Raw genomic sequence first — 13,008 nt, forward strand, 5'->3', positions numbered from 1 at the left:
GAACATGGTTGTTATAATAATAAAAATAATCCTCAAAAATACAACTTGCCTAATAATTCTGCACTCCCTGTATATATATATATATATATATATATATATATATATATATATATATATATATATATATATATATATATATATATATATACATACATACATACAAACTAAAAAAGTGCCCATAACATATCTATAGTGTAATAAATCTATATCTATAGTGTAAATTATACTTCCCAATAGACCCTCGTCCACCAGCAAATAAGCAGCAGACAGCCAAAGCAGTACTGAAACATATCAGCTGTGGTTATGGAACAGGAGTATATTGTAGATTCATAAAGGGAGGCAAAAGTCAAGTCCCTGCGACCAGTTAACAGTTTAGGAAAAATTCCCATGAGGTGAAAGAAGAATCACAAACCATACCCCATATACATCCCTCTGACAAGCACTAGGAAACCAGGCCTCAATATAGACTGAAAACCCATCTCACTTAAAAAGAAAATGCACATCTTCACTCCTCAACCACCTCCAGCAGAGCAAAGTAAAGAGTGAGGTATGTGTGAGGTGGAGGGGTTTTATAGGGCTCTTGGGGTTTGGGAATCTTTGCCTCCTCCTAGTGGTAGAGAAGAGTAATGTATCGTGGTCTCTCATCACCTGTATGAAAGAAAGAAATACTTTTAAAAACACATTACACTTATATGCACTAATAACAGGCCATCAAAAAGACCCAAGGAACCCAAAGACCCCGTGTTTTTAAGCCCAGAAGCCCCTTTTTAAAATAAAACATCTATATATGTTTAAATAGCCAGGTGATCACAGTGTTAATAGTGATAACCTGGCATGAGTTTAGAAAAACACACACTATATTTTCAAACAACATGTTTATTAATTTTTTAAATTTAAAAAAATGCCTTTTTCACACTTTTTGTTGTATCTCACATGTCATGATACATACATAAAATAATAGTATAGTTTTGAATCCACTGGGTCTCCTGTAAAAAAAGAAAAAAAAAAAAGTGCCAGTTTCTCACTGAAAAATTATTAGCGTGCTACTTCTTCACATATAGGGGCCGATTTATCAAGCTCCGTATGGAGCTTGGTGCCCCTTGTTTAAAGACCGCTGCTCCATAACTTGTCTGCCTTGCAATGCATGATAAGTAGTAGCCATGCTACTGTACTTGTACTCAGCACTTTAAAGTCCCTTTAAGAAGCTTGTTTGGGCAATTTGCAGTATTCCGAAAACCTCGGTTATAGATTTTGCTTTTTGCGCTTTCCAAGGAGCATGGGTCAAAACACAATTTATACACAAATCATAGAACTGCATTAAATTGCTGGTTTTATCATTTCTACTGTGCCATTTATTGGGATTTTTTTGTTTTGCTTACATTTGCTGCATAATGGTGACTAAAGGAATCTTAAGCATTGATCTCATGAAACCTAAATCTATAGAGGTGTGTCAGTGGCAAGCAGAGGTACACTAGCCTGGATTACTTCAGTAGATGTACTCACCGAGTCAAAAGCTGGCACTAAATCTGGCGGATTGTTTACAGCTTGTTGGTCACATGCCATCTCTGTGGCACAGAACAATCCTTCGTTGGCGTGGCATTTCCAGTCCTAGATTGTCTTAGAAATTTAGTGCATCTTCTTGCCACAATCAAGTTGTTACTCATTTCTTATGTGTATTTACTATACCTATAGGACAGCCTCCACATACTAAAATTCATACACCTCCAATACAGAATGAGCTAGATTATATTTGTGTTATAGCTCATCCACTACTTCAAAAACCTCTCTCTCACTTTTAAAAAGATTTTGTCTCCTTGGTGAGAATAAAAAAAAATTAATAGTAACAGCTTGATATGTGACTGGTTTTATGCATGGGTTTTCCAAGCAGTTAAAGCTGATCTTCCAGAAATAGAACTATAAATATCAGCTTGTACAGTTCAGACATCAGTTTCCCAAGATGAAGTAATTGTCTGTGAATTGATTGACAGGCTATTTGCACACAACAAATGCCCAGTAACTAAATTACTGGAGGGAGCAGCAAAAAGTTCAGGTTAAAATGGATTAAACAATCCATTTCACTAGATTTAAACCTTTACTCATGTGAATGATTTCACCAGAGCAACTGTATGATCCACTCCACAAGCAACATCTATCACTTCTCCAGGGACAGTCACCTGCAAAAAACACAAAATTGAAGTAAAACATTTTATCATTAGATGATGGCAAAAAAATGACCATTACATGACCCTAATAATATTTCTGATCTTATTTCTGTTCCAAAAGATACTGGGCTAGATTACGAGTGGAGAGGAAGCTTGCGCTCCCGCGTTTACTCGGTTTGACTTCGGATTTTTGCGCACATCGGGTAGCACGCGTATTACAAGTTGAAAGTAAAAAGTTTTTGCTTGCGCACTAACCCCAAAGTGCGCAAGAAGCCGAAATTAGAATATTGCGACCACATTAACACCCTACAAGTCGCGCAAACCCGATCACATTTTCTCAAGTGCGCTAACCCAACATGAAATATTAATACTTCCCATTCCACTGTTCTTCACATAGCAGAACATGTTATATTTATTCATAAATATATATTTATTTATAAATACATAGAACATATTCTATTGTGTGAAGAACATTGAAATGTGAATTATTTACGGTAAATACACAGTTAAACACTGTATTAAATATGAATATTGCAGCATAACTATTTTTTTTATGTTTTCAGCTACTTGACTGCAAAGGGCGCCAAAGCACATATATACACATAAAAATACATATGTACACACATATATTCTAACACCTCATATCTTTGAGCCCTTATAACTTTTTATTGCAATTGTTTTACATAGTGTTATGAGTGCAATTGTACTTTTAAATGTACTTTGTTTTGTGCAACTTTTTAGTCGAGCATAAGAGTTAACCAGAGCTCTGAAGTCGCTCCTATCCCGACTTGTAATACATGTGCTACTTCTGACGCACAAAGAGCCGCAATAAACATCTTATTGGTTGCGCTCAAGTTAGCGTGCCACTTGTAATCTAGTCCACTGTTGGCAAAACAGAGCAGATTTTTCCACAACCATTTCAGTCATATAAAATGATGTTTTGCAAAGCTTGTAAAAACAAAAATAAAATGGCTAATTAGAACCAGAAAACATAGAATATCTAAATGATTCCTCTAGCTTTAAAATAATATTATGAGATCTTACCCGCCAAGGAAAATACTGATCTTCATTCCTTCCAGTACCCAGGCAGCCTCTTAAATTCTTGCCCCAAACAAAAAGCTCACCACGATCTTCAAGAAGATTTGTAGGTGGGGGAACAAAAAAACAAAATTTATGCTTACCTGATCAATTTCTTTCTATCCGGACATGGAGAGTCCACAATGTCATTCCAGTTACTAGTGGGATATTCAACTCCTGGCCAGCAGGAGGAGGCAAAGAGCACCCCAGCAAAGCTGTTAAGTGTAACTGCCTTACCCATAACCCCCAGTTATTCAGCCGAAGGAAATGGAAAAGGAAGAAACACAAGGGTGAAAAAGGTGGCCATGCAAGAGCTATTAGAATCACAGATGCTCTCTCCTGTTTGATACGGGCGATAACTCATGGAAGGAGAGCAAACTGAGGAAACAGATAAGCCAGAGAAAACCTCCAAGGAACCGCTAGAGCATCTATCAGAACGGCCTGAGGATCTCTTGAACCGTACCTTTGAACCTTGGGGTTTTGTCGGGACGCCATCAAATCCAACTCTGGAACCCTCCACTTGAGACTTATCTGAGAGAACACTTCCGGAAGGAGAGCCCACTCCCCGGGATGAAAGGTCTGTCTGCTCAGAAAATCTGCTTCCCAGTTGTCCACACCTGGGATGTGGATGGACAATTGTGGGCTTCCGCCCACTAAAGAATGCAAGTCACCTCCTTCATGGCTAAAGAACTCTGAGTCTGATTGGAATCTTATAAACCGGACCAACGACAGTTGAGGCTATGCTGATAGAGCATTGAAGATAGCTCTCAACTCCAAGATGTTTATGGGGAGAAAGGACTCTTCCCGAGACCACAGACCCTGAGCCTTTAGAGGGCCCCAAACAGCTCCCCAGGCTGGCGTCCGTAGTCACAATTTCCCAAGAAGGTCTCAGAAAGCAAGTGCCCCAAGACAGATGTTCCAGTGACAGCCACCACAAGAGAGTGTCTCTTGTTAGAGGGTCCAGATTTATCCTCTGAGATAAATCCGAATGATCTCCATTCCATTGACGCAGTATACAAAGCTGCAGCGGTCAAAGATGGAACCAAATAAAAGGAATGATGTCCATGGATGCTACCATCAGACCAATCACCTCCATGCATTGGGCCACAGAAGGACGGAAGGCAGACTGGAGAGAAAGGCAGGAAGCAAGAATCTTATCTTTTCTGACCTCCGTCAGAAAAACCTTCATGGACAGGGAATCTATTGCAGCTCCCAGAAAACACACCTTGGTAGATGGAACAAGAGAACTTTTTTCCAAATTCACCTTCCACCCATGAGAATGAAGAAAAGACAACAGCATCTCTGTATGAGATTGGGCTAGTTGAAAAGATGACGCCTGAACCAAATGTCGTCTAGATAAGGTGCCTCAGCAATTCCCTGGGATCTGATCACAGCTAATAGCGCCTCCAGAATCTTTGTGAATATTCTGGGAGCAGTGGCTAGACCAAATGGAAGAGCAACAAATTGGAAATGCTTGTCCAGAAATGCAAACCTCAGATACTGATGGTGTTACCTGTGAATGGGAACATGAAGGTTAGAGTCATTTAGGTCTATGGTCGTCATAAACTGACCTTCCTGTACCAAAGGAAGAATGGAACGAATAGTTTTTATCTTGAAGGACGGAGCCCTGAGGAATTTGTTGAGACACTTGAGGTCTAGAATGGGCCAAAAAGTTCCCTCCTTTTTGGGAACCACAAATAGATTTGAATAGAATCCTAGATCCTGTTCTGCTAGAGGGACAGGAACAATAAGTCCCAGAGAAAATAGGTCTTTTACACAGTTTAAGACGGCCTCCTCCTTTATTTGGTTTAAGGAAAGTCTTGACAGGAGAAATCTGCCCCTTGGAGGGCAAGACTTGAATCTCATCATGTAACCCTGGGATATTATGTCCACCGTCCAGGGGTCTGGGACATCTCGTATCCAGGCTTGACGAAAAAGAGAAAGCCTGCCCCCCACCAGATTCACACTGGAATCGGGGGCGGAATCCTAATGCTGATTTAGAGTCAGTAAAGGGCTTCTTGTTTTGGTTTTCCCTTGTTCCAGGGCTGGTTGGATTTCCAAGACAATCTGGGTTGATCTGGTTTGGAAGAGGACGACTTTGGTCTCTTAAAGTTACGAAAGGAACGAAAATTAGAGGTCCGACGACCTCTAGGTCTATTTTTCTTGTCCTGAGTTAGGAAAGATCCCTTTCCACCTGTAATCTCTGAAATGATCACTGCTAGACCAGGTCCAAACAAAGTATTTCCCTTGTAGGGTAATGCCAAAAGCTTGGCCTCAGAAGAAACATCGGCAGACCAAGAGCACCGTGAAGCTAGACATCTTAGCTCCCAGACGAATTATCTGCATATTGTCATCACAGATAATATTAGCCAATTTGAGAGCTTTGATCATATCCTGAATCTCCTCTACTGTAGTTTTCTGTGTAATGAGATCAGATAATGCATCACACCAATAAGATGCAGCTCCCGCAACCGTAGCAATACTTGCTGCTGTTTGCCACTGTAGTCCTTGATGAACATACATCTTTTTTAAGTAAGCCTCTAGCTTCTTGTCCATTGGGTCCTTAAAATAGCAACTATCCTCTATAGGAATGGTAGTTCTCTTAGCAAGAGTTGAAATAGCTCCTTCTACCTTACGTACAGTGCGCCATGAGTCACGAATAGAGTAAGCAACAGGAAATATCTTTTAAAACAGGGGAATGGCTCATATATGATCTCAGACATCTTCTTTGGAACAGGAAAAACTTCCTCAGAAGATGGAGATTTATAAACTCTATCCAGTTTAGAAGACTTGGTAGGGTTGGCAACAACCAAAGGTTCAGAGTCATCTAAAGTAGCTAGGACCTCCTTCAATAGTAACCGTAGGTGTTCCAGCTCAAATCTAAAATGTACTTCTTCAGATTCTGAAGATTTTTCTGCTAAAGTGTCAGTCCGAGATCTCACCTTCAGAAGCTACTGAAGTATTTTCCTCATCAGACAACTGATCAATAATTGCTAAAGCAGTTCTAGAGTCAGGAGACTTAGTATCAAGCAAACGTTTAGATTTTCTCTTGCGCTTACCCAAGGAAGGGAAAGCTGATAAAGCCGCTGTTACTGCAGAGGAAACCTGAGCGGCAAAATCCCCAGGTAAATAAATGCCCCCAGGAGTTTGAGAGGACACAGAAGGCACAGTATGAGCAACAACTAAAGCTTGGGACATTTGAGGAGAAAGCTGAGGCATGTCACGCACAGCAATATCCTGAGAGACAGTTGGCTCAGAAGGAAGTCATTTATCTTTACATTTTTAAAGTTTTAGCTAAACAAGAGGAACAAAATTCCATTGGAAGAACAACATGAGCCTCTAAGCATAATAAACATTTATCCATAGAGATGGACTGATTCTGTTCAGAGTCCATACTATGGTGAAAAATTCCCACTTATTAGAAATAAAATCAGCAAGTAAGGGAAAAATAAAAAACTTTTATTTATCAAATTAATTAAAATGCAAGGTAGAGAATTTAAACAATAAATTTGTTAGAGAATAAAAAAGGAACACCTCAGATTTCCTGAGGCTCCTACCAGCTAAGTGGAACACCCCACTAGTAAAGGGAAAAAATGGATCTCCTAGAAGATATTTCTTTTCCTTTTAGACGATCCTGAACGATTACTTGGCTATATTGAGAAACTCCTAGAAGAGATTTCACATCTTAGCTCCCAGCACTGTAACTCTGACAGAAGAAGATCGCTATCGATCTCCACAGCTCCGCAAAACCTGGAAGTACGGGTCACGTGAGCGGGCCCAATAAAAACTGTGCAATACTACAGGTAAAAAAAAAAGAGCGCAAAATGTAACAGTTTAAATAACGGCTTCCCGGTTTCATGTCTAACAGAGAAATATTGTGTAATGATCCAGAGCCTGACAGGCTGAGAAATACACTCCCCTCATATAATAAAAATAAATAAGGTTATAAATAAGCCCTAATTATAGTCTCCTTGTCATACTGATATGTGCCATACTGTAAAAATAAAAAGAAATTGTGTCCCCAATATGAATACTTCAATATAAGTATTATGTCCCAGAATGGATCTGTAAAAAAAGAGGCTTAACCTCTTAAGTGCTGCAGCCTTCCTGTACCTAGAAGGGCAAAGGCACTTACCTTAGATCCTATTGCATTCACGATGCTGATCCTCAAGATGTTGCAGGCACTAAGCTCTCTGCCATGGACCTGTAGGAAAAAGAAAGAACAGAGTAACCAACCCTGGCTTTCCACAAAGGGGTAGCAAAATGTTAAAAGTAAAGCAAAGACTTCCTCATCCCCTTTTAACTGCTAAAAGCCACCACTACTCTTACTTAAGAGATTGACATGGACAGAGCTAGACCCCATCCTTGCTTGCAGGGAAAAGTACCCATAAAAAGGATTAAGTTCTTCAGACACTAACTTCGCACAACCTCCATTGACAGAGGTAAAGAGAATGACTGGAGGTTATGGGTAAGGCAGTTACATTTAACAGCTTTGCTGGGGTGCTCTTTGCCTCCTCCTGCTGGCCAGGAATTGAATATCCCACTAGTAATTGGAATGACGTTGTGGACACTCCATGTCATAGGAAAGAAATAATATTTTACATAAATGCATTTAATCTTAATGCAATTGGATTAATATGCTATAAGAGCTGTACTAACATGATTTAAATGCTTCATTAGATGTCTATAAAGATCCCAAACATAAAATAGTTTTTTAAAACATAAAAACCTTATGCATCCAATGTTTTTCCTGGCACACTTTAATCTTTAAATGAGCAACTTATTATTGCCTGAGACCATGTATCGTTGTGAGCGTGAAAATAACAATTTTACCATTTTCAAGGGACATGAATTTGTTTAAAAAAAAAAAAGTATTGTTAAGATAATTTTTTTATTATTATACGTATTACAATATTATTATTGTACACGGCATATTGGTTAAACACATAATTAATGTCAGCTTCAGAGTAGCAATACACTACTGGGAGCTAGCTGAACACGTCTGGTGAGCCAGATACTATTACATAAAACTGCCCAAAATGTGTTAGAACAATGTATTACTGCACTGTTATTGATGTAAATGTAGCCACCAATCACCAAGCGCTACCCTGGATGCTGAACCAAAATGGGGCCGGCTCCTAAGTTTACATTCTACATTTTCAAATAAAGATACCAAGAGAATGAAGGAAAATTGATAATAAGAGTAAATTAGAAAGTTGCTTAAAATTGCATGCTCTATCTGAATCATGAAAGTTTAATTTGGACTAGACTATACCTTTAAGCAGTTTCTATTAAAATCTCAAAATGTTTACTTTCCCAGGCAAAAAAAAACAAAAAACATTTTTAAACTTCTAAATCAAAATAACCACAAACTCATTGGCTTTTGGCAGAAAACTAAAGTTTAATAACATTGAAAACGGTTTCTCAGCTGCAAACTGGGTAATTAAGCTATGGAAGGACCATTATTATACAGGTACAAATCCCCAAATCCGGAATTCCAAAATCCAAACTTAATGATTTAAAAAAAAAAATATATAAAAAATTACTGTTTCTCTGTCTGTGTCTTTGGTTTGTTTTCTAAAATGCAGTTAATAATCTATATTTATTTAAAACAACAAATATTACCTTTCTGATTATAGGACTTTACTATCTTTCTGATGTTGCTATATACGTTGTATTATGACATGTAAATATTGCCTAAATGACATAAGATATTGTTGTTTACACTTGGTTCCATCCCCTCTCCAAACTGTACCATTTTACAGATGCAATATACAAACAATCCAAACTTTTCCAAAATCTAAACCTTTTCCAGTCCCAAGCAGTTTGGATAGATGGTTTTCTACCTGTAGCACCAAAATTACATTATAGAAACTAGGACTGAGCTGCATATACTGCATTATCCCAACACAGTCTATCATTATATAGATTTCTGTAACAAATGCATAACTGTAACGGTCTATGACACCACCAGATGGAATACTAACTCATAAAGCCACCAGTGGATCTCTCAGTAAATGAGTAGAGTGTAAAAGCGCCTACAAACAGCACTGATTTAGGTTTGTGTAACAAGATAAACCCAGTCCAACAGAGAAATTAAGTATTACATATTGATATAAAGTTTTTGAAACTTACTGTTAACCGCAGCAAAATATCCAAGTCCTGAGCATATTTTGGCCACTTTGATGTCTGGACTGAAGTCCGAAAAGCCAAAAAGAGTTGGAGGAATCATGTCAGGTGTTTGTGTTTCCAGAAGGTTTGGTCCTTTCCCAAGAATACCAAAACCCCAAACAAAGACGTTCCCTTCATCTGAGCAGAAGGAAAATAAAGAAGGTCAATTGTTACCAAACATCACAGCATGATATTGCTGGCTCTTAGTCATGTCCTTGTTTTATGTGCTTTATCTTAAGATGAATGTGTGTGGCGCCATACTTAAAAGGCATATGGAACCTAAAATGTTTATTTCACATAAAGAATAGATTTTTAAACAACTTTCCAATTTCCAACCTCTTTTTTTTTAGCATCCTTTGTTGAAGGAGCAGGAATGCACTAATGAGCCTACCTAGGTATGCTTCTCAACAAAGGATACCAACATAAATAAACCAATTAGATAATAGAAGTAAACTGGAAAGTTGTTTAAAACTGTTTGCTCCATCTGAATCATGAAGGAAAAATTTGAGGTTTCATATCCCTTTAAGATATGTCACACAAGATGTCCAGTTCTAGCCAGTAAGGGTTTAAATCAGGCCAAGATTACAGAATCTCCATCCCACCGACAGAAAAATATTTAAGGGGATAGTGTACTATAATATTTCCTCCCCTTTAATGCATTCACAGTGATTCATTTTAGCTGCTGGAGTGTATTAAATTATTTACTAATAGATCATTTACTTTTGTCATTTTAAATACCTTCTTTTGCCTTTTGTATCCCAAAGTAAACTGTAAATTTCAGTACTTAAGTACTGGATAAAAACAAAACTCCATAAACAAGAAGAAACTACACACCCAAAGGGGGTTAGAGAGATAGGTATTAAAATGCTCATTTTTAATTGTTCTCTCCAAGTACTGGCTTTGTGTAAACAGACAGGGATAAGATAAGGAAACCGGTGTGCATAGAGATAAAGATAAGGGTGTCTGCTCCCCCTAAAAGAAAAAGCCCATTGAAATGGGTTGTGGTCTCAACTAGCAAAAGGTCTGTCGAGAGGTTACCCAATTTAAGTCATATCCTGGAAGAGGACTTGTGTCAAGACGCAACTAACTTCTGCAATTCTCCAGCTGTGATCCTTGGAGATATTTTGGCCACTAAAACCATCCTCCTCACAGTGTGTTGACAATATGGACACACATCTTCTTCCAGGTTAATTCATAACTTTTCTAGTTGACTGTAACGTCTTAATTATTGCCCTGATGGTGGAAATGGGCATTTTCAATGCTTTTGCTATTTTCTTGCAGCCACTTCCCATTTTGTGAAGCTCAACAACCTTTTGCTGCACATTACAGCTATATTCCCTGGTCTTACCCATTGTGATGTGTGTTACCCCCAGAGTATTTTTTTAACAAAAGATCAAAAAGTTAAACAATAAAGACAAATGTTCACAGCCTTCTTTGCTCATATTGATTGACACCCCCTGCTAGCGGCTGATTGGCCGCGAATCTGCAGGGGGCTACACTGCACAAGCAGTTTACCAGAACTGCTTGTGCAATGTTAAATGCTGACAGAGTATGCTGTCGGCATTCATCGATTTCGGGCGGAATGATCGCTACAGCATATCATGACAGACAGATGGTAAATCGGCCCTATAAAATGTACCTTTCCTTATCTTGATACATAAGTTGGAAAGTAATATTTTTTTTTTATCAGGATTGAGATATATATATATATATATATATATATATATATAGAGAGATAGATAGATAGATAGATAGATAGCTCAATCTATATCAATATCTATATCAATAGCTCAATACTTATATTTTTAAATTAAAGAAATATGAAAACATCTCCAAAACCATTGTCAAGTTAGCAAAATTTTGTTTTATTAGACATCACACAAAACTACCATGAATAATTCCATTACTACGGTCACCTTCTCAACAAATGAAATAGATAAATTAGTATTTAGAGTCTTCTGCTTATGCTTCTCCATCTTGGTCTAGTTTTGCCAGAGCACCACACATTTCATTGTCATCTGGGCCTCTATAAATCACAGTTTCTTCCATTGTTGTTGTATATTAGGGGTGCGCATCTTACTGTCCATGATTTTCCTGAACTTGTTCTATTCCATATATATATACATATAGTGTGTGTGTGTATATGTGTGTATGTATATATGTATATATATATATATATATATATATATATATATATACACACACACACACACTATATATATTTTTATATATATTTTTACAAAAGTTTTACAGCAACCCTCAAATGCTCGTTTGGGCTAGGGGTCTGACAGAGAGGAAACATTAGTACTATACATCTGTACTAAAGGGAAATTCTAACACAAAAACAACATACTCTCTGCATTTGTGCCATGTAAGGAGATAATATACTGCTTTTACAGTTCTGGGGGGGGGGGGGGGGGTTATAGCTGTCCTGAATGTTGTTTCCTATACTGCTGCACCGTCAATCCTTTTGAAGACCAACAATTAGTTTTAAAAACACTAAGCTAAAATGACTATACTAACTAAGTATATTTATTGAATAACAACATAAAATCATTGGATGTGGATTCTCAACAACAAGACTAACCCAGGACTGCAGGAGAGGGAGCAAGAAGTGTCAAGCAACCACTGTATCTAACCTCCTGGGATACACATTGTGACCTGCACTAGATAATGGTGACCACTGCATTATAAGTGACGTGAGGGGATCTCTGACCACTGGGTGTGTAGGGACAGATATCCTGGCATGCGATACTGTCCCACTTACATAGATCTAATGCTTATAGGGTAGTTCAGCCGGCGGCCTACACGTGTCAGGGACAGAGGTGCAGAGCTCAGGGAGGTGAGGAGGTACTAGGTCCCTGGCCTGGGTGCAAGAAAAGCAGAAGCTGGGAGAAGTTGCCCCCAGAGCAGGGACTGGGTTGGGTGGGCAGAGAGCACCTGCTGGTACCTGTCACACGCGTCACTGGGGATCCCTCTGGGGGAAATCATCAGCTGTCACCGCCGCCGCTCACTCAGCTTCCATTACCTCTGAAGCGGGATTTACCAATCTCTTCTCTCCGGGAAGGGGTGGGAAAGGGCTTCCTATGTCGTAGCTACGGAAGAGTCTCCGTCATATCACTGCGCAGCAACAAAGTCTTTGACTAACTCACGTATTCAGCTACTCGCGGGTAAAGAGATACTCCAGGAAAGGGAAAAGTGAAACTCAACTATTAGTCACATGGACTGCTTCGTGTACGGGAGCCCTAGAGTGTCATTTAACTTACAAAGCTCTGCGACTTCATATGAAGGGAAAAGAAGGAAATATGGAGATTTAAAAGTATGCTATGCCCAAGTTTAATCAAAATACAATAGGTTTTTTAGTGTATAAAATACCCCTGAATTGATTCTGATCTGCACTGCATCGATGCAGCATCGTTAACGGGCTGCATCGCGATGCATCACAGAATCGATTATTTTAAGCACCCCTATTGTATATACATTTCTACTGTTTGTGATTTTGAGACCGCAGTTAAAAACTTAAAGGGACAGTAAAACACTGTATAATTACAAGAGATTTCTGTTATCTTGCTATAGAATAACATATCAGTCAAGCTTA

At 38.6% G+C, this 13,008-nt stretch overlaps 1 protein-coding gene across 3 annotated transcripts in view; it reads right to left on the minus strand.

Moving 5' to 3' along the window:
• Window positions 1-860: 860 nt before the first annotated feature.
• Window positions 861-13,008, minus strand: part of RCC1L (RCC1 like) — a 48,116-nt gene continuing 35,968 nt past the window's right edge. For 2 of the 3 annotated variants that reach the window (XM_053707474.1, XM_053707473.1), the window contains exons 10-12: window positions 9,375-9,548; window positions 3,207-3,292; window positions 861-2,174 (exon numbers count right to left, since the gene is read on the minus strand). In XM_053707474.1, the coding sequence (XP_053563449.1) occupies window positions 2,097-2,174; window positions 3,207-3,292; window positions 9,375-9,548 (338 nt within the window). In that variant the 3' untranslated portion in view covers window positions 861-2,096. Of the gene's footprint in view, window positions 2,175-3,206; window positions 3,293-7,374; window positions 7,444-9,374; window positions 9,549-13,008 lie in introns of all 3 variants that reach the window. The other variant, XM_053707475.1, reaches the window with a different exon arrangement.

The sequence above is a fragment of the Bombina bombina genome, chromosome 3 (genome assembly GCF_027579735.1).
Source record: "Bombina bombina isolate aBomBom1 chromosome 3, aBomBom1.pri, whole genome shotgun sequence".
NCBI classification, from domain to species: Eukaryota; Metazoa; Chordata; class Amphibia; order Anura; family Bombinatoridae; genus Bombina; species Bombina bombina.